Source organism: Lepidothrix coronata, unplaced genomic scaffold (genome assembly GCF_001604755.1).
Source record: "Lepidothrix coronata isolate B3197 unplaced genomic scaffold, Lepidothrix_coronata-1.0 Scaffold265, whole genome shotgun sequence".
Classification (NCBI taxonomy): domain Eukaryota; kingdom Metazoa; phylum Chordata; class Aves; order Passeriformes; family Pipridae; genus Lepidothrix; species Lepidothrix coronata.
The window spans coordinates 140011-161663 of NW_016690445.1; the positions used below are offsets into that span (position 1 = coordinate 140011).

A 21653-nucleotide genomic window follows, 5' to 3' on the forward strand; every position below is an offset into this window, starting at 1 on the left:
GATACAAGTAAGGATTTCCAAAGAAAGATGCTGGAACAAAACAGCGGAACACAGCCGTAGGTGGTAAGAGAGGCAAGAAAACATCTCCATGTAGCCTGACACCGTACTGAACTTGAAAATCTTCCAAAACTGCAACCTCTCCTGCTGACGAAGGGAAACAATGCTACAAGCAAGTGAAATTCACTCCAGCTATTTATCATTAATAAAAATGAATATATAGTATAAAAATCTTCTGTTCAGTTTGTGAATCTCAACACACTTGTCTGTATCTAACTAAAGTCACATGAAGTGCTTTGGCCTGGTTCAATCAACTAATCTTTAACAAACCCCATGGTCTTGTCTTATAGTCAAGAGTGCCTCAAATACTTCATACCCAGCATGATCGACTAATGATAATTTCTCCCACCTCCCAGAAAAACTTTGGGATTACTTAGCTTGCGACACAAGTTTAAAAAACACAAGGCAAGCTGTTGGCAAAATGAAGTCTTATCAAGTAACTCGGAAATATCCGAACATAAGTAGACAGGCATCATCAGAGGCAACAGCAACCAGCATCAGAGCATTTGAAATACAACCATTACTGGTCATACAACAGATGAAACAACACATGGAAGAGAGGGAAGTGTTATCAAAATCCAGAGTCTCAGCAGCAGCTCATATTTGGCAGACAAACTGGCTCGGACTTTCCCACAACTTCTGTTTGAGCCAGCTACACTCAGGAGCACAGGCTTGACAAGGAACAAACAGGTAGTCCAACGCTGCTGATTTACTGAAACATAGGTTACAAAAGGTCAAGTCAGACTGTTCTAGAACATGACCAGCTTCGAACATCTCTACAGACAATCATTTGGAGTAACGTGCCGAGCGAATCTAAGCTTGTTTTGTGAGCGGTTCCTACAGGATCACCCCTTTTTGAACCCAGTTTGACTCTGGACCCTGCATAATCAGACAAGTACCTAATTACTAATGACAGACGTAAGACTTCAATTTTGTTCTAAAGGTGGTCACATCTGGGAAAACGTGGGGGGGTTTTGGCATGTGTGTTAGGAAAAAGAGCTATCCTCTTAGTACTCTGCACTCCTTTTCAGGCCAGAACGGAAAACAAACACAAGAAGAAGTAGAGTTTGGAGGGTGGGGAAATGTTTCTAGTCTATTATTACTAGTTTTCTTCAAGTCCACCATTCAGTCATCTTGAAGTCTGTCTATTTGTACTCAATGGGACAAGTCTAGTTATAGGAAACCACTAAGTTCCATCACAAGCTAAAGGCTACCTACTGCTAGAAGACAATTTCAGGTGTTTGACTTTTAATGAACACCTTCAAATGTTTATAACAAATATTCAAAATATACAGACATAAGTTGTTTGGGCTCAGGTATGGTTTTGGGATCATCTCAGTGAATTACTTTGGACGGATCTTAAAGTAAAAGCATTTAATTCTTAAGGGAAACCAATGTGAAGGCAAGCAGATGGCTCTGGGAAGTCGTAAACACAATGCATGGGTAATTTTCACATGTACACTGCTTATGTACAGTAGTTTTCTTTCTAGGATCCAAAAGGACTTTCACACAGAATCATAAGGGTTGGAAAAGACCTTGAAAGGTCATCCAGTCCAACATCCCTGCCATAAGCAGAGACATCTTTCAGGAGACCAGGTTGCTCCAAGCCCCATCAAACCTGGCCTTGGACACTTCCAGGGATGGGGCAGCCACAGCTTCTCTGGCCAATCCATACCAGGGCCTCACCATCATCGCAGGGAAGAACTTCTTCCTTATATCTAGTCTAAATCTACACTCTTCTAGTTTAAAACTGCTACCCTCTGTCCTGTTGCTACAGGACCTTCTAAAAAGTCTGTCCCCATTCACCTATTCATCAAATAAAGCACCTGGAAAACCATAGTGATGTTTCTATTTAAAAAAAAATAAATGGCAACTGAAGTGATTCATATACATGCTGTGAACCTTGCCATCAGACACGGAAGCATTAAACAGCTATTGGAAAGACCTGCTGCAAGTCCTCAAGCTCAGAGACCAGATCAACAGTCTCCTATAAAGCACTTCAGACCGAGTGTTCTGGGTCAGACTTAACAAAACCTTCCCTAAAGAAGGTCTTACAAATGGAGAAAAAAAAAAAGTCATGGTTTCCTTCTGCACCCTAACAACTAGACAGCTGGTCTTTAACTCCAATTTAAAGAACTTCTGCCTCCTTGACTATTAGAACACTTTTAGCACTGAGAATTTATCTGAGATGGGATGGTCTTCCTTGGCAAGAGAGAACAGTCCAAAAGACCAGTCTCCTCTATGAAAAGTCCTATGCTGGTTTTGGGCTGTTTTGAGGTATGAGTGGGGTTTTTTTTGGTCATTGTTTTATTGGAAGAGCACAAAGGTTGTTTGCCATGGCTTGGTTTGGAGTTTTGGTTTTAAATTACTTCCATTGTTTCCATTCCCATTCTTAGGGAAGCATTTGGTTTATTCACTGATTCCCGTAATCTCAGAAGGCTCTTTGCTCATGATGGACAAGAAGCCCCAGCTTTGTCTTATCCAAGAATCAGCTTCCAGCTCCTCCCAACAATTTGGTCATGCGGGTATCACTGTAGACATGCAGCACACCGCAAGCAGACCAGGCAGCATAAGCACGATGGCAACATGAAGTAGCTTTAATATACTTGAGGACAGCACCAACACCTCAGTCTTTTCTGCAGCACAGATGTTATCTTCTTAAAAAGACATAGTTCCGGAGTTCTGAAGGCAAACAAACTGCTGACTGAGTTCTGCCATGCAGTCTTCTAATCCATAAAAAAGACTGTCTTCTGCAGCTGGGCACCAGAATTTCACAAATCAACAACAGCACTAGAGCATGACTCAGTATTGTCCACCTTCAGGCACCAAAGTGTTCACTCTCCACCAGCTGGGCCAGAGAGCAAGGCCACAGGACACAGAGCCAAGGGTGACATGGAGCTGTTACTAGGTTTATTCTCCTGTGCAACAGCCCTTTGCTTTTCTGATTATGAAAAGAAATGGATCGTATGCTCTTGGCATACATAAGGGAGATTAGTCTTGGCTGCTCTTGCAAATGTATCTTGTTTACCAACAGGACCAGAGAGATCTACTTTGAAATCAAGTCGTTCGTGTCTCTGTGCCATCTTTAGACTGCTGTAAACTGCTGTGGTCCTTCACGCATTGAAAAGGGAAGCAAAAAGATAAACTTGCACTCCACTTCTTTTATCGATGGATAACACTAAGAGTCAGCTCTTCTGCAGAACATCAGCGGACAATCTTAGGCCGGTGACCAACTAATCAAAATGAAGCAATGCCAAATATGGTTCAACACTGTTCTTCTGGGCCAGTTCAAGAAGAACAAGCATTTTCTTCCATCTCTTCGGTATGTGGCAACTACAAGGCTTAGGAGGGGCAGGCAGGTTTCAACAGGTGCCTGACCCCACTAAGCACTGGTTGCTGGTGATGCTTCCCATTTTCCAGGCAGGTACTCAGAAGAACCACATTTTAAACAAGGGCTTTGCCTCTTCTCAGGATGTGTTATTTTTGAGGGATTCACTGATGACATGCAAAAATCTGATCGGAAGAAGACTATCACATTCCTGTTGAAAATAAACCTGCACAACACAAGCGGGCATGCATGAAGCCAGACGCCAAAGCAGAATGGCGGGCAGCACAGCAGCGCACGCGCTGCTCCGCAGAGGCGCGGCCACGGGGGTCCGAGTGCCCGAGGGGCCCCTCCGTTCCCCCCGGGCCTACCGTCCCCACACACCGGCTCTCCATGACCCATGGACCCGCCTGCGGTGCGACAGCCAGGCCTGGGGCAGGGAGACCACTCTCCCCGTCGGCCCGCGTGGCTTCGGCCGGGCGCACCGCGCTGACCCGTCGCCCCAAGCAGGCCAGGTGTCGCGGGCCCGCCCCGCCGCAGCCGCTACTCACGAGTTGGTGTGCAGGTACTCGAAGGTGAGCTGGGCTCGGTTCAGGCTGCTGTAATTGCCCAGGGACATGACGACGGCCGTCACCGGGGCCGGGCTCGGGCCCGCGCCCGCGCCGCGTGCGCCGGCGGCCGCGCGCACCTCGAGGCCTCCCCGCCCCCTGCCGGTCACAGCCCCCGCAGAGCGGCTGGCGCTGCGCTGTGCCGCGTTGTGCCGCCCCGCGCTGCCCCCGCCGCTGCTCCCGCGCGCCCCCGGGCCCCGGGCCGGCCCCGCTTTGTCTCCGCCGCGCCGCGATCGCACCCGGCGCTGCCGCAACGGCCCCCGCGGGGGCGGGGCCACGCGGCGGCTACCCATTGGTCGGGCCGCGGCACGTGACGGGAGGGTCCCAGCGTGGCCAATGCGGGCTCTGCGCCGCCGCGTGACGGGCGCGCGCGGCCGGGAGGGAGCGGCGGCGTTGAGTGCGCGGTGAGTGCGCGGTGAGCGAGCGGTGAGCGAGCGGTGAGCGCGAGGTGCGTGCGGCCGCCTCGGGACCCCCATGGAGCTCCCCCCCGCCCCGTAACATTCCCCCGGGACCCCAGGGGACTCCTTCCCCAGGCTCCGCCCCGACGGCAGCCGCCGAGCGCCTCAGCGCCGCGGGAGCGGCCGCTGCGGCTTCCCCAGGGCGGCCAGGCCGGAGGCCGCGCGGAGAGGCCGCCCGGTAGCGTGAATCACGTCCGCCCCTGGGCGAACGCGCCGGAGGGGGGCGGCCCCACCGCCGCGGGGCCGACGAGGAGAGGGGGTGTACCAGCTGACGGTGACTGTAGAGTGCCGCAGCGGAGCGGGGTAGGCCCCTCGGCCCCAGACGGTGGGAGCGGCTCCGGAACGCATCTGGATGGGAGGATCCCGCCGCTGAACTCCTCTGGAGGCTCCGCACGGAGCTCGGCGGGTGCCGATCCTGCAGTGTTGGTGAAGGCTCCGGGAAGTCACCGAGGAGAAGCGCCTGAACGTGCCCGTATACTTAGGAAAAACATTAATATAGACGATATATAAAATCATTCTTGCTTCAATCCTGTGTCTTTCGTTCATCTTGAAACGCCAAGGGATTGAGCTCAAGAGCTGTCCTCCCTGTGCCCTGCACACACCTTGTGCCCCCAAACCAAGCCCAAACCCAGAAGCCCTGAAGGCCAGGAGTACTTTGCTGAACACCTGAGTTGTGCCATGGAATAACACACCCCACTTTCCTTCTGAAATGGACACTGAAACAGGATGGCTGCATCTCCCGTGTCTTGGATGATAGGAATCTGAACTAAAGATCCAAAATCTGAAGGAATTCAGTCTGTGCAGAAACTGATGCGGCGTATTCCTTCTTGAAGAATGTCCAGCAAGAATGAAACATGTAAGATTGCAGGTTTTAAAAGAATAAACATTATTTGATTATTTGTAGGACATCGCAGGGGAAAGGTAAAGGTTTCATAAAAGAAAGAAGTACTTTAATTTTATCTGGGGATTTTCCAGCAATAAAGTCTAATCCATTGGGAAAAAAAAAAGTATGGGAGTTGGGATTATTCACCCTGGGGAAGAGGAGGATATGAGGTGACATTAGTTCAGCCTTTCAGTATTTGCAGGGACTCCAATGGAGCTGGAGAGGGACTTTGGACAAGGGGAATGGCTTTAAACTGGAGGAGGGTAGGTTAGATTAAATATTAGGAAGACATAGTCCCCTGTGAGGGTGGTGAGGCTCTGGCACAGGTCGCCCAGAGAAGCTGTGGCTGCCCCATCCCTGGAAGTGTCCAAGGCCAGATTGGATGGGGCTTGGAGCAACCTGGTCTAGTGGAAGGTGTCCCTGCCCAGGGCAGGGGGGTGGAATGAGATGAGTTTTAAGGTCCCTTCCAACTCAATCCATGATTCTGTGGTATCCAAGCTATCTGGTGAAAAGTCAAATTTAAATCTGTTAATCATGTTTGGTGAATGACTAAAACCTGAGTTTCATATTTGATGTTTTTGCCCCTCATCCCCAGTGGTGTGTGAGCCTGCGCTGCCAAGTCTGCAGCTTTGGCCTGAGAACTTCACTTCCCAGTGCAGCATTTAGTTCTGTTCATTCTCAGTTTAGCCCATTCACATCTAAAGATTCCTTCAGGCCAGGAAGTTACGTCCTTCCTGCTGACAGGAAATTCTCTGTGTGTTCTTGTGTAAGCATCAAAAAAATCACTGCGTACATGCATGCAGTGGCTCTTTTAGGCCTTATCTCTGGAAAGCTGCACGCAGCAGGACATCAAAGCTGCATGAAAGAATTGGGAAAATTACTGGCAAGAACTGTACTTACATGTCATTAGGTTTATGACAATAATCAACATGAGTCTTTTAAGGATTGTAGCATCATCTGTTGTGCTCAGCTTTTATTCTGTCACATTGCAGTCAATATAAGCAGCAGATGTTCAAAAGCAATGTAAATCCCATCAGTGTAAGGGCAAAGTAGCTACCTAGATACATGTTCCTGAGGAACATGAACCTGAACTTATGCATCTCATCAGCCTTGTCCTCTTAGGTGCTCTAAACATCTCTGTTCTTAGCATCATCTTACCTTCAGGGAGGAACTAGTGTTCCTTTCCTGACACTGGAGAGGTTGACGACATCGTCCTGGTACTGCAGTGCTGTGGAACAGAGCAGTTGGGCACCTTCTTGCTGCTCCTGTGAGATCTGACCTGTTCCAAGGGAGGGCTAGCTGGATACCAGTCCTTTTCATCTGTCCCTCGGGAGAAGACCAGTACTTGGCAGTTCCATTTCATTTTGCCAGTCCCAGGCAGGAAATTGCTCATTTTCATTCCGCCGTTTGGTGGTGGTGAATTCCACGTCTTTTTTATTTTCTTTGACAAAAGTGAAATGAAAATTAAATTCTTACACTTTCCATAGCTGTTCTGCAGTAGGTTTCAGGCATGCTACTGACTCCTGCTCTTTGATCTCTTTTGCCCAAGTCTGGAAAGGATTGTATCTTTGTTACCTGGCTCTCTGAGCTGCTAGATTTTGTTCCAAGATGTAGTGAAATGAATTTACATTTTGCAAAGCAGCATTTGGATCACACCAAAGCTCTGCCTTGGCCATGGCAGAGCTATGCTTTGGTAGGAACCTCTCTGTCTGTGGATGGAGAGATAATAGGCCTGTTTGGCCTATGTGCTGCTGCTGCTGCAAACTGCTGAATTCCTCAGTATTTTGGAGATGGAAGTCTTCCTACTGCAAATTCACATTTATCCTCTTTTGGGGCAGCACTTTTTTGTGGAAACTCTCTCCCCAAACTTTGTTTAAATAGTTGTAGATCTTTCAGATATACTGGTTATGACAGGCAACTTCCTTTTTTTTTTTTTCCTTTTGCTACCGGAACCATTTCCGTGACTTTCTGTTCAGCACCAGGATCTCTGCAGTATCTCTTACGTGTATCTATATATTGTATTAGCAATATCTTTGCAAAATCTCTTACAATAATGGGCGAAACAAGTCTGGCTGCTCAGGTGTCACAGGCAGTACGCCCCCACCCTTGAAGGCTCTCAGTGCAGTAGAAAGCAGCAGTTTGCTCTGGTGCACATAACTTTCATGATAAATGACCTGTGGGTTGGTCGTTTGTCCAGCCTGTACATGTTGATCTTAGGGCAAACTGTACTGCTCTTCTTTAACCTTAAGGCTGAGTTTCTTACTCTGAAATAATCCCCAAATCCCCTTGTAAAACTAGTCTTGATTCCACACTGGTCAAAGTCTGTGTTTCTAGACTGTGGTGTGAGAGTTCCTGTGCAGTCCCATGTGGTGTTTGCTGGGTCCTTACCCTGGCATGGCATTTTGCTAAGCCTCTTTCCACTAAGTCCAGGCCATAGCCTGAGATTGTTGAATAGTTTGTTTATGTGGCCATTGTTCTGCAAGTTGAAGGTAACTGCTTCTACACCTGTGTGAGCCTTGAGTTAACGATTATTCTTTGTCTCCCCTATATTTTAAGAAACCAGATTTCCAAGCCAGTATTTAATGCATGAGTCGCCATGGCAAGTACTAGATTCTGCACCAGACAAGTGCCGTGAGTGCAGCAAAGTATCTTTTCCACACTCTCATGAGGTCTCCCAAATTAACTGTTTGTGGCTTTATTCTGTGTTTATGCACATGAAGAAATGTAAACCTTTGCATTGTAGAAATGAGGTTTTCAGTGTCAGAGTGAAATAATCTGCAGGCAGTGAAAAATAAATCTGAGAGATCACGAGTAATCCTCAGGGGCTTACTGGTCCTTCCTTTATCCTTCATTTTTCTGGAAGGAAAAAATGGCATTTGGGTGCAAGGTCCTCTGTATATGTCATGACAGAAGCTGCTGAAGTTCTAGGTCGGTGCTGCTCTACTGAGCATTCACCTTGGTACCTCTCTTAAGAAGTTTGGATGCAATCACAGGCCCCAGTAACTGAGTTTTTCCATTGCCCTGAGTTTATAGAAGAATTTCAAAGCACCTTCCTTTAACGGGCTGTGAAATCATCACGTTGCCTTGCAGCTTTTCGGTTCATTCCTTCATATTGTGCCATATGCCAGCTCTGCTGTGTGATGAGTCCTAATTATCTACCTGTACAGAATGGGAAGTTACTCCATGAAATACATCGCTGCCTTCAAACAGCATGAAGTGTTCTTTAAATGGAGCGTGCTGGTCTCACTCACAGAGAAGAACCTGCGTTATTCATCAAAGCATTCTGCGTTTTCTTGGGCATGAGTTGCATCTCTCTGTCAACTCAATACAATGCAGGAACACAACCCTGAAGTCCAGGATTTAGAAGGAAGTGTTTTTCTCCTGGCTTCTCTTAGTAAGAAGTTATTCCCTATGTGACCTGGGACGGCCCTGTTTCTTGTGTTCATAGCCATGTAGCATGTCTGCCCAGCCTCTCCATCATTCATGTCAAGTAGCAGAGCAGTTTGCTGAATAAATGTAGTAGAGTCATGAAGTTAGACCTCTGTGCATGGAAGTGTCTTTTTTTCTATGTTGGGAGATCTAAATCCTGCCATTCTTCTTCTCTGGAACAGTAATTGAATGATCAGTTGGTGTGTCAGTCCTCACAAGACATGCAGACCAAGATGTTCAAAGGCAAGACGTGTGGTAGGTACTGGCATAACAGTTCGGAGGCCTTTTCTGTAGTGCCAAGTCTCGACCTCTTGCTGCTTTATCTTCAGGGAAAGTCACACCATGGATTTAAATTCACTGTTTCAGTCTAGGTACCATTCTCAATGAGACACTTGATGTCAGAAATTACTTTGTAAATGAGTTTGCAGAAGAGTGGAAAGTGTAAGAGTACATGAGAGCAGGGAGACAGTGAGAACCAGGAAATTTTCAGTGGAAAGGTGAAAGGGGAGAATCCTCCGCTGCCAGTTGGGCTCCTGCTGTCCTGAGTCCAAGTTTGATTAATGAATTAACAACAGGAAAAAAATGTCACAGATGTTATAGCATTAAGTCACCACCTCAGGCCTACTGCAGAAAACACTCTATCCTTTGCAAGAATGACAGGCAGAAGAACCCATGAGAAGATGGTAGAAAAGGAGCAGTGGTGGTGTCTTACAAGAATTTAACTGACAAACTTGAAAGAGTTATGGATGGCACGAACTCATCATTTATCAGAGATTGACAGTTTGGTCTAGGTTGGATGGTTTTCCATGGGGATGCTGAAAAGGACCCAAGCCCAGAAGCTTCTTGCTCTGAACTGTGACTGCATGACATTTTTAGTGGCTTCGACCAACATGAGAAGGTGTGCAGGCTTCTTAATAAGGTGACTAACTAGTACAATTAATTCTTTTCATTAATAAATAATTTTCCCTGTCTCATTATTTTAAATGTGTGGACTGTGTTACCTGTGGGTTTGGTCCAGTTCAGACTGTCTGTTTAACCCAGCCTAATGGATGTGCCTGACAACAGTAATTTCAGTCTAGCAACTTGCAAGCAACCAAAAACATGATCTTGTAGTGAAAAACTTACGGAAACCTCCTGGGTGCCTCAGGGAAGCAGCATCCAAGTAGATCGATCTGTGGTACGAATGAAGAGATGAACAGCTGTATCACCGCGTCTGGTGCAGAGCACGCTTGGTGAGTGGTAGGGTGGGAGCAAGGCTCTGCAGGTCCTTCCCATCAAAACATCAACAGCGGTGACTGACAATAGATAACTGCTCCTCCATCATGTGCTGGAAATGCCACCATGTGTCAAATGTCTTTTGTCATCTCCAAAGGTGTTCATCTCCTCTATCTTTAGCACTAGGCAGGTACAAGGTGCACCAGAACCCTGGACTGCCCTTCTGCCTTACAGGAAGCTGGAAATGCAAAGGCTTAACTGCCTTGATGAGAGAGAATGAGGGGAGCTTCACAGATGCATAACATCTTCCCTGGCATGTAGTGGTTTGCAGGAAGCTGGTCAGGCTAGTAGTAAGGAGGTGGTGTGAGGAGCAAAAGTACCGTAGCAAAAAGCTGTCGACACTCTGTCAGTACACAGCTCCAGAGACTGTACCTAGCCTGAGCTGAGACTGTCAGGAAGCCTGGAGGTTCTTCGAAGGCCAAAGAAAATGCATATGTGGGGCAGTGGCATTTTTTTCAGCAACTTCACCCTCAAGTTATTTCTTCTCATCATTCAGATCTTTAATCCAAACATGGTTATTTTCATTAAGAGAAACAAACTCAGAAAAGGTTTTATCAGCACAGTTGGATCATCTTGTGGTGGTTTGATCAGTCCTCATAAATTCTGTAATCCCATCAGTGTCCAGTTTGGAGGATGTATGGAGATGTCATCATGCTTGCTCAATACATCCTGACCTCCCCTTCTTTGTCTTGCACTGGTGATCCACGTAATACATGTTCTTTTCTCACATGAGCCTAAATATTTTAAGAAGACAAAGAGCTTTGTTCTGTAAAAGTGGCTTTGCCTGTGTGCCTCTCCCAAACTATTTCTCCGCCCCCTCCCCACCTAACCTGACTTAAGGAAGAGCAAAGTATTCATAGGCTCACAAGGGATGTGGTGGTGACACGTTTCCTACAGGCATGTGGGATCGTGGGTATGTGAAAGCCAGTGAAGAGAGACTCCAGCTTGTGCTGAAAGTCAGTTTCGATGTTGCAGCAGCCGCGTCAGTGGCTGAAATGTAGGAAATACTAGCACTAATGACAATAGTGCAAAATTGCAGGCAGATGTCTGGCCCAGGGCTGAGGTTAAATGGAGGGATGACTGCCAGGCCAAAGCAGGGCTAGCCCTGACCCAGGGCTGAGCAAACAGCAAGAAACAGTCAGACAAAAGGGTGAGAGGTAGTGTCAGCAGTGCTGTCTGACTGGAATCACTCACCAAGGCTGTAATCACTGAACAAAGATGCCAAATCCACAAAACTCGAGCCTGAGAGGGAAATAACTGGGGTAGGTTGTTCATATGGTAGGGGAAATGGCAACAAAATAGAGGGCAAAGCATGTGATTGGGGCTGTTTAGGGCCAGGGTGGGCATCAACTTGGGTGCAATCAGGAGTAGGACGTCAAGTCTGTTGTGGCCATATGAGTGGATATGCCTTGCTTCTGCAGCCAGGGTGGTGGGATGCGGCCCCCAGCACCACAGAACAAGTCCTCTGACATGATAGCAGTGAGTGTGCCTTAAATTAGCATCTCAGTTCATCAGAATCTCAGAAAAGGCCTTCTAAGGAATCTCATTTGTGTCCACATCCTTCTGCAGTCCTCCACACAGAAGGACTAAAAGAAGGAGGAATGTCACAAAGTGCCCTCTCCCTCCTCCCAGGAAGAGCTGCCCACAGGCCCTTCTCCAGGCTGCTTCTTGCAGAGTCTTTGAAATCAAGGCAACACATCTCACACTACAACACACCCAGGCATTTGGTTCAAACTGGGAGGTGATGTTGCCGGGACCAGGAGGTGACCCTGCTCTATTCTAGGCAGCAGGGACATGTGCCACCAGACCTGTCAGTGCACTTCAGTGCCGCCAGAAGTCATCCCAGCTCCAAACCCTACATGGGGAAGCTGCCTGAAAAATGAGGGAACGGTTTTGCATAAGGAATGACTCAGGGCTTTGGTATATAGTGTTCTCAAATATTTATTTCAGTGTTCTTATAAATGTTTTATTTGAAGAAAAATATTGTAATTGGACAATATTCCAGAGAATCTAAATATTTTGCTCTAGGACAGTACTTCCTTCCCCCACTTCACTGAGATTTAATTCTTTGCTGATTATGTCGTTCAGGCTCTGGCCATGACGAGGGCTTGCCTCTGCTCTGCCCTCTGTTTACATGAACTAAGGCCTTAATCCAACCACTGATATAGAAAGGGGGAGAAAAGACAATCTATCCTTGGTTAATCCTGGAAAAAGCTTTTCATCTGAAAGACCCACTGAAAATGAGGAATATGGAAGAACACACATGGGAAGAGAATGGGGGCAGAAGCCAAGACTCCCTGCCCCCCTGCGTCAGCTGTGCAGGGAAGGGGGCACTTGCAAGGAAGGGGTAGCCCTTGCAACAGAGGCTGTGTGATCTCAGCTCGTGGGGCCCCCAGAGCACACGGTGTGGTGGGGAGCAGGCAGTGTGGGCTGTGTGCCACATCTGGACCTCATCCCTGCCAGCTCCTCCCCAAGGCTCTCAAAAGCCTCTGCCTGTGGAACAGCTTGCCTTCTCTCTGGATGCCAAAGGTGTCACCATTTTCATAGTGCTGAAAGGGTTTCAGGCCCACTACGTGGTCCTGCTGTGGAGAAATGTCCTGCCCTGCACCCAGGGCTCTGCAGTATTCACAGATGTCTGCTGGGTTCACAGTCCAGAGATCCATGAGGCAGAGAGGGGTGTGAGCCCCCACTGAGGGCCGCATCTTGGCACGACTGCCATTGTAGCATACAGGGGACTGGCCCTGATCTCCCCCTCACCTGAGTCTGTGGCAGGGCTGGGGTCAGACTGCTGGGCTGTTATTGTTGGAACAAGCAGGCACCGGCTCTTGTATGCAGACAGGTGAAGCACAGCTTGCTTTTCGGATGCTGATAACTGATAGGAGATGGATGTCTCTTGAGCAAGCGCTTCCCTGAAGCAAGGAGAAAAATGCAGGGACTGGAGGCCATAGGGTTCAGGGGTAGGAGCAATGCCTGCAGCGTGTTGGTGCAAGTTCTGCCCAGCACAGGGAAGCACGTTTGGCTGGGAGCCACCCCAGCCTGGTGTTGAACTATAGCTGATGAGTTTTGAACCAGCTAGAGGTCCCTGCTGCCTCTGAGGGGTCATGTCCTTCTCTGAGCCACCAGGGGAGGCATAGGATGTAGTTGTTAAGGGGACCTGGAGCAGTGGTCCCCATTGCACATGGTAGTTGGTGAGACTAGTTGCCTCCTTTTTTTTGCTTCTGGCAGGACCCAAACTATAGTTTGGCAGTTATAGAAGTGTGTGTTCTGTGCTGTTTCTTCAGCGACCAGTCTGACAGTACCTGCTGTGTTTCCATGGGGTGGGTTGGGAAGTCTTCAGCAGGAGCATCTTAAGAATTGTGAGGAGTTTTTGTAACATCAGCCGGAGTCTTTGATCCATTTTATGGTCTCAGTGAATGTTGGTGATATCCTTCATCATTTTGCTGGTTCACTTTACCATGTGTACCCAGGGCCAGGAAACATCTTAACAGATACTGGGAGAAGAGAAAGAGCGTTGTAACAGCAACCTGATGATTTGCAGGCTGGCAAAGGTGTGTGGGTGTGTAAGAAAAAAATGTAAACACTGAGAGGGGATTGGGAGGTTTTACTTTCTGGCAGCTGTTTGTTGTGTTCTGCATGACAACTGCTGGAGTGGGGACAGGAATGGGGCATGGATTGGGTGGCAGGCAGAGCAGCTTCTCAAGGGACCAGGCACAGCCTGAGGGTCCTCCAAATGTGGGCATGACTTGCGAGAAATGTCAGAGTTTTTGTGAAAGTTTATTTTAAGATTTCTGTGTATGCCATCATGCCATCATACCCCTGAAGAGGGAGAAGGAATATCATGGAAGGCAATAGCTGGATTAGGGCGCAGCTGTCAGCTGGGTTACAAGGAGCAAAGTGCTGGTTTGTGACCTCCACACATACTGGAGCTGCAGGTGACCCTAGTTCAGTTACCAAAGTTGGGACTGAACACGAATGACCTCCAGAAAAGAGTAGGAAAGTACATCACAGGAAGCCAACAGAGCAACACGAGATGCTGGTGGGGAGCATTTGCTGCAGGATAAGGACCTGTTCATACTGGCTTTGCAGTGGATAAATTAATCTTCCATATTCAAAGTGAATTGGAGACCACATGTAAAACACTGAATGGAGTACTAGCAATCTCATTGTGGGTGGACAGGGCATTTTAATGCAACAGCTCAGCCTGCCTGCAGTATACTAGGCATAGCAGCAAGGACTAGGAGTCCAGTGCAAGACTTGGCAGAGTCACAGCTCAGCAGGGAAGACTCCTGACCAGACGGCTGTTCAGTTCTTTCTTACATAAGCTGTCTAGACAAGAAGACAAGAAGAAGCAAAGCCAACCCTCTCATGAGACTATCGCTCCCTATGCAGACGGTCTCCAGTCTACAGCTTTCATATCTGAGCTTGTGCAAAGCAAGGAGGGAATAGAAGAAGGATGTTGGTAGTCCAACCATCTCTGCATCAGAGAAAAGTCTATGAACAGCTATAAAAATAACGGAAGAGAACAGTAACTAGTGAGGTTTATTGCAGGTAGGAAAGCATTTGATGTTTTGCACACAGAAGGTGCAGCATTGTCAAGAAATACTTTGTCATGGTGAGCCTGTGAGACTCAGGTAGTGCAAGAAAATATAGCATAGAGCTGTGGGCAAGGGAAAGGATGGTCCTGGGGAGGAGAAGCGCTGAAGAACACATTCAGGAATATTTCACCAAGTTTTCTTAATTCCTTATGACTGTCCTAGTGGAGAATCAAGTGAATATAAGGACAAAATATGTTCAGAAAAGAGCCCGGTCTTGAAATAGTTCACATGGTGAATGAGACAGAAGGGCCCCTGCCTGGGACAGGTGCAGAGGCGACCAGAGCTGTCACCAGAGAGCAGCAGATCAAAGCTCATCCTCTTGGCCTATAAGGACATGGTAGTCCTGGAGCATGGGTTAGCCGTCACTGACCGTGAGCTGCAGGAAGCCTGGAGGTGTGACACACAGCCAGGCTTGCACCAGGTGGCAGGATGTGACCCACTTGGGGCAGCACACCCGACCAACTGCCCTTTGTCAGCGCGTGATTTGGCTTATTGGCAAATAACAGGTCTGGTCTTGTACAGGTGCTCCATAACATTCCAGGCTTCTTGGAGCCATGTGGCACTGGTGCCTTTGATGCTGTTTCCATGCTGCCAGGGACCCACAAGAGAGCAACTTCTAAGTGCTGAGGCAGGTTTGTCCCCAGCTGCCCAGTCCTGGAGGAGAAGCTGTGTCTGTAGCCAGGGCTGCCCAAAGCCAGCCTACAAGCGTGGGCTGTGCGAGACCCTGCACTTGGGGTTGCATCTCCCTCCATGCACACAGTGTTGCGGCTCTGTGAGGAGCAGTCCGTTTGCCTCGGCACAAGGCTGCAGAGAGGACCTGGACAGCCCAGGGGGTTTGACGAACTCTGCCCAGGACTGTTCGGCCTTGCTTGTGGTACAGCAGTGCCACTTTGGTTTCTCTAGTCCTAGTGACCTGGAGGACCTTTCCCAAACCCCTCCCTGCAAGAAGAGTCATCCTGCTCTTGCCACACAGCTTATGAATGAAGCCATTTTTAGGGCAGTCTGAAAACCAATTCCTTGGCTGCCCCCTAGCATCCTGGTGGCCAAAAACCCCTAACTGACAGGCAGGGTCCTTGGAGATGCAGATGGCTACTTTGGTCTTCTGGGAAAGCCCTGGAAGTGTCATGTTTCACAGAGTAATAGAATGATTCAGCAGGAAGGGACCTCAAGCTCATCTCGTTCAGCCCCTGCCATGGGCAGGGACACCTTCCACTAGACCAGGTTGCTCCCAAGCCCCGTCCAGCCTGGCCTTGAACTCTTCCAGGGATGGGGCAGCCACAGCTTCGCTGGGCAACCTGTACCAGGGCCTCACCACCCTCACAGGGGAGAATTTCTTCCTAACATCTAACCTAATCTAAATCTCTCCACTGTCAGTTTAAAACCATTCCCCCTTGTCCTATCACAATCCGCCCCCTTTAAGTACTGCAAGGCTGCAATGAGGTCTCCCCAGAGCCTTCTCTTCTCCAGGCTGAGCAATATTTGGAGGTGTCTGGAGCCTAGGGTTTAGGGGTAAGTCACCAGGAATTGCATCTTTCCTAAATGCATGTCCTTTTTCCAAACCCTTCCTTTCTTGGCCACAGCAGATCTCAACATTGTGATTTATAGGCTTTAGAGGTGTCTCAAAAAGAGAAGAAATAGTTGTGTTCACTCAGTGTGACAAATAAATTGGAAAGGCAGGAGGGGGGAAGTGCTATTGGGTCACCTCTCAGGAATGTCCTGTCTGTGGAAATACTGAAGCAGCCTCCCTTGTTGTCACACACAGCCAGGACTTCATGTGAGCTCCCAGAGCTGTGGCTGAGCTGGAGCCTCCCTCTGTTCTGAAAGCACTAGGTATTTCCCTTCAGCTCCAGGTGGAGTTTCTTCGATGGCCAGGAGCTGTGGTCCCCTAGGGCGTGGTTCCTAACGCTGCTCCAGCTGAAGAGCACAGCCGGGTCAGACCCCTAGGGGTCAGCACGCTTTGTGAGTACAACCCATTGTAGGAAGGTGGAGAGTCAGACAAGGGATATTTGGAGGTCTGGGCAGGCTGGAGGGGAACTCTGCAGCCCAGCAGTGCCAGCTGAACAAGGGCACAGCTCTGTGGGAAGCTCGGACACCACAGAATGTCTCTGCAGGCACTAGTGGCAGCGGCTGTGCAGCAGGACAGGGGCCATGTGCTCAACCTGGGCACACGTGTTGCCATGGGCAGATCCATCTGGAAATGCCAGCATACAGTGCAGAAAGGAGGTTCCCATTCTTCCTCGCAGGCTGGCAGCCCTGTGGTCTCTGGAGATGCTGACACCAAGGTCCTGACCATTTCAAGCACTCCAGTTCCCCAGGGCCACTGCCAGGGAGCAGGTTGCAGCCTGGAGGGCCATGTCCTGAGCAGATGCTAGCTCCACAGCAGCCTCTGTCTCCGGGCTCCCTCTGCTCCTGGCGGACACAAGTGTCCTGCCTGTGGCTGCATCCTGTGCTGCAGGGTGCTGTGCAGCGCCATGGGTTGCTGGGTTCCCACAGTGCTGGTTACTGACTGTGTTTCACTCTCCACTCCTTCCTGGGGGCACAAGCAATGTGCATTCATGACCAAGAGGTGCCCAGGGAGGAACAGGCAGTGTCAGAGGCACTGCAGCAGAAGCAGATCCAGGCTCCCTCAGGACAGACCCTGGCAGAGGGGTCCATGCAGTCCCCATTGCTGTCTCCTGTGGCAGGGCAGGCAGTGGGACAGATAGTGCTTGTTTCACAGGATCCCTGGGGAACTCTGCATGGGACAGAGGCCAAAGGTGAGCAGAGGGAAATGAATTCACTTATCTGGGGTTTAACTGCTACCAAGCAAAGCTGTGGTGGGGCTCAGTGCCCCACTGCTGCAGCCCCGCAGCAAGAGGTGAGCTGGACTGGGGTGGGCATGGGCAGGGAGGGTGCTCACCCAGCACCTCGTGTGTGGACCTACCCTTTAGAGAGGCTCCACCAGGAGTGCAGGTGTGTGCCCTGTGCAGGCTGAACCCCCAGAGACTTGCCAGCATAGCTCCTGTGCCAGTTGGGCCCCTGGCACAGCAAGAAGTGGCTGTGCCCTGATCCTCAGTGTGCCCATGCTGCAGCCGCTGTCACACACACCTGGCCTCAGCTGGGGCACCCACACCTCAGGCAGCATGAGCAACAGACTAGAGCCTGGAGACAGATGGACAGACCTGCCCATTCTCTTTCGGTATGCAGGTAGAGAGGCACAGCAGAGATCCAGCCCAGGAGATCCGCACATGGGGCAAATTGCTTCTAGCTCATAGGGAAGCAGTGTGTACTTTGCACGTGCTGGTCCCTGTCCGGGCCAGCCAGGTATGTCAACTGCAGCCCTCAATACCCGCAGCAGCACTGCTCCTCCTTGGGTAGTGTGGCACCCCAAAAGCGGGACCTTCCTTATCACACAGCTCCTCCCTGTTTCTGGTGATGCAGCACCCCAGGGCAGTCAGGAGGCTGCCCAGTGCCCCTGCCAGCAGCAGGATATGAGGAATCCATCACACCTGATCCTACCCTGGCTCTCAGAAGGATGTGAGTCACGCCTGAGAAATGGGGACATGTGTTTGTGCATAAGTGCCCTGTCCTAAGCAAGTGGCACTACTGAGCAGGCAGATGGTCCCTGTGGCTGGCCTAGCTGCAGCAGAGCTGCCATGCTACTGCCCTCCCACCTCTGGCTGTGCTGTGTGTCCCACTGCTTCACAGACACCTTCCCATGCGTCACCCAGGCCACTCTCCCTTGCCCAGCCTCCATCCACACCTGAGGGCAGCCCTTCACCCATCCCTTGTCCTGCCTCATCTCTGTGGGGTGCGCCCATGCGCAGGTCCAGCTGTTACTCTGAGGGGGGACAGCCCTACATCCACCCCAGGTCCTGCTGCTCTGGCCTGTCTTCATGCCAGCTTCTGCACTAACCAAGCTGCATAGTGCCCAGGGACCTAGTATCCAGGAGGATCTTCACACATCCTCACACCCAAGGCTGCAATCCCTAGGAGGGAGAGGAGGAGGAGGCACAGAGAGACCAACTTCCCCTGCAGTCTCAGGGAGCTGGTGACTACTCAGCCACCATGATGTCACTGTTGATAATAGCATGATGCTCTGTAGGAGCTGCCCTGGTGTCAACACACAGAGGAGTGGTGGCATCAGGCTTCACGTGTGTGGGCCACGAGTGAACAGCACAGTGCAGTGAAGCCAAGAGCTATCCTCCTTCTTCTCTCCCTCCTCTTTCTCCTCCTCCTCCCTGAGCTCATCCAGCTGCTTTTGTCAGCCAGGAATGGTTGCCTGGCCCAAGCATCTTCTCAGGGTGACAAGTCTCACCTCCCAGGCTTCCTCTGGGAGTGAGGCCAGCTAGGTCCAGCCAACTTGTGACTTCAGGAGCGGTCACAAACTGTTGGATGTGGGGACAGTGGGATGGACACGGGTCTGTGGGTGTCAGAAGTTCCCAGGAGAGGAGGCATGAGGCCATGAAAGCTCTAGAAGGGAAGAAAGGGGGCCCAGGATGCTCCTCTCTGCCTGCTGCCAGGCTCCAGCAGCCTCTGCGGCCCTGCGCTGCTGGTGGGTCTGTGCTGCCACGACAGCAGGGTAATGCCTGCCCTGCACTCTGCTGCTGTGCCCAGGGGAAGGGCCGTGCCTCAAAGGAGATTGAATTCTCCCTGCCTGGCACTACAGTCAGGTCCCTACCCTTGAGTCAGACAGGTGTCCTGACCGGTTTCAGACACATGCTTGCACAATAAAATTCCATAATCGGTATTTGACATTATGTTTAGCATCTCCAAAGGGAACCCAAAGGACTCTTGCCCCTCCTCCCCTTGCTGCACTGGGTCCCTGGCTGGGGAAGCCTCTAGGACCTGTGCACTCACCCAGGCCTGGTGCAGGTTCATCCCATCTACTGGATGATGTGCCCCCCTGTGCTGGCACAGAACACACAACAGCACCTGTGGTTGCTGCAAGCCAGTGAGATCACCCACTCACCTGCCCCATGCCAATGCACTGGGCAGCCACCCACAGTCCTCCCAGAGCCAGGCCTGGAGCCAGAGCCCCTGGTCTCTCTGAGGGGTTTGTAAATCTCTCCTTGCTGCGCCACGTGGAATAAGGTCTGCTTGGAGTCTGTGCTTGACTGGCTGCATGCCCACCTTACCCCCGGGGAGCCCCAGGGGTGCTGTGTGGGTGCAGCAGGGCTGGGGGCTCCCTGCTGCACTGGCACTTGGCAGTAGGTCACTGAGGATGTGACAGGGTCACTATCTGGGGGGAATGGAACCAGGCATGTTGGAGACCTGTGGGAACAGAGGCAAGATGAGTGCTACTGCAAGTGCCGAAAGCTGTGCACCCAGCACCCAAGACTGCTTTATCCACACAGCTCAGCATGCTTCTGTGGCTGGGTGCTCCGTGTAGGAAGGCCCAGTGCTGCTGCTGGGCGAGGGGCTGGGAAACAAACTTGATGCCCCTCCACTAGCTCAAGGTTGGCAGTGGGGTCCCCCCCACACTCCAAAGGCAGGAGAGCTGCTGCCAGCTATGCTGCCTGATGACCAGGAGCTGGGTATGTGCCGGTGCCTGCTCCCATGTGACAGCAGAGCTGCAGGGGATGCAGACCTCTGAGTGTGCTGGTGCCTGCTCCCAGAGGGGCTATGTGACAGCAGAGCTGCAGGCGGGGCAGACCCCAAACCAGCACAGGGCTCATCCAGAAAGTGAAATGAGGTTGCTGCTGAGGCTGGCAGAGAGTGGCGTTGTGTGGGGGGGCACAGTGCTTGGAGGGGGATGGCTTTAGCTCAGTTGCTTGGGAATGGGCTGCCATGCTCCAGTGGAGTCTGATGCTGCTCAGGGCTGAAGAGTGGAGAGCTGCTGAGGAGCCAAGGGGAGCAGAGGGCTCTGGGACTCCAGTACAGCTGAAGACCCACACTGTCAAACAGTGTGGAGTGAGATATCTGAACCAACAACACTCTCAATATGGAAACCTTCAAGGTATCTCCACCACACCCCATCTTTCTCGCCTTTCTGGGTCCTTCCTGTGTCAGGGGATGATGTGGTCCTGCTCCATCTCATGCATCTCCGCAGGTTGCTGGGAACTCCCAGAGGAGCAGTGAACTGAATCCCTGTGACCTGCTCTGAGGAAAGTCCCTTGGTCTCTGCCGGTCAGGGCAGGGAGCAGCACCTGGCAGTTGTCTGCTTTGCAGAACTCACAGCACCTCTGGGTGACAGCAGGAGCTTAGTCCTCTCCAGTGAATACTTCTGGCCTTTGCCCAGAAACAAGATTAAATGCAACAAAGCCTGTCCTCTGCCGAGCAGGGCTGCAGCTTGGGGTTCCATGGGATCCTCCTGATAGTCCGACACCCGGGCTTGTCTGTCCTGGCACTGCCGTCTAGGATGGGAGGACAAGGATACCACAAGCACCTTCTGAGCTGGAACGAGCACTGTGGGGCAACACATCCCCAGGGACCCCTGGCAGGTGGGGGGCTCTGAGAGTGCCCTGGACATTAATCCTGGGGGATATCAGGGAGAAGCTCAAATAGTCCTCCAGAGCATGCAGGGGCACCCCACGGTGTGAACCCCCGGGCAGGAGGTGCTGGTGACTCTCTGTCCCGCATCCCATCAGCCAGGGGTGCAGCAGCTTCTGTGGGCGGGAAGTCCCCGCGCCCGGACTGCAGCCGGTCCGGGCTGGGCGAGGGGACGCTCTGCGGGCAGCGATACATCCGTAGCGGGTGTGCCACCGCAGGCGGGCCAGACCCGAGTTCCCCGGCACCGGCGTGGAGACCGGGACAGAAGGGAGCCCGGAGCCTCGGGGCATGGCACGGCGGCTCGGCTCCGCACACAGGCCTGGGCCGGGCCGGGCCGGGCACCGGGACCCCCCCTCTCCGGCGGGGCGGGGCCGGGCCAACGGCGGCGGGGCGGGGCGGTGGGAAGCAGCGGGGCTGCGGCGCTGCCAGGAGCGCGGGCGGGAACGGAGCCGAGTCGAGCCGAAGCGGGCCGGACCGGGAGGCAACGGAGTGGGGCCGGGCGGGAGCGCAGCCGAGCCAAGCGCGGGGCCGCGCTGCCCCGGACGCCCTTTG

General features: G+C 51.2%; 1 protein-coding gene across 3 annotated transcripts in view; it reads right to left on the bottom strand.

Annotated features, from left to right (window-relative positions):
• The window catches only part of MORC2 (MORC family CW-type zinc finger 2), a 50070-nt gene extending 46003 nt beyond the window's left edge, over positions 1 to 4067 (bottom strand). For all 3 annotated transcript variants that reach the window (XM_017835864.1, XM_017835863.1, XM_017835862.1), the window contains exon 1: positions 3934 to 4067. In XM_017835864.1, coding sequence (XP_017691353.1) covers positions 3934 to 4001 — 68 coding nt within the window. In that variant the 5' untranslated portion in view covers positions 4002 to 4067. The remainder of the gene's footprint in view (positions 1 to 3933) is intronic.
• Positions 4068 to 21653: the final 17586 nt, after the last annotated feature.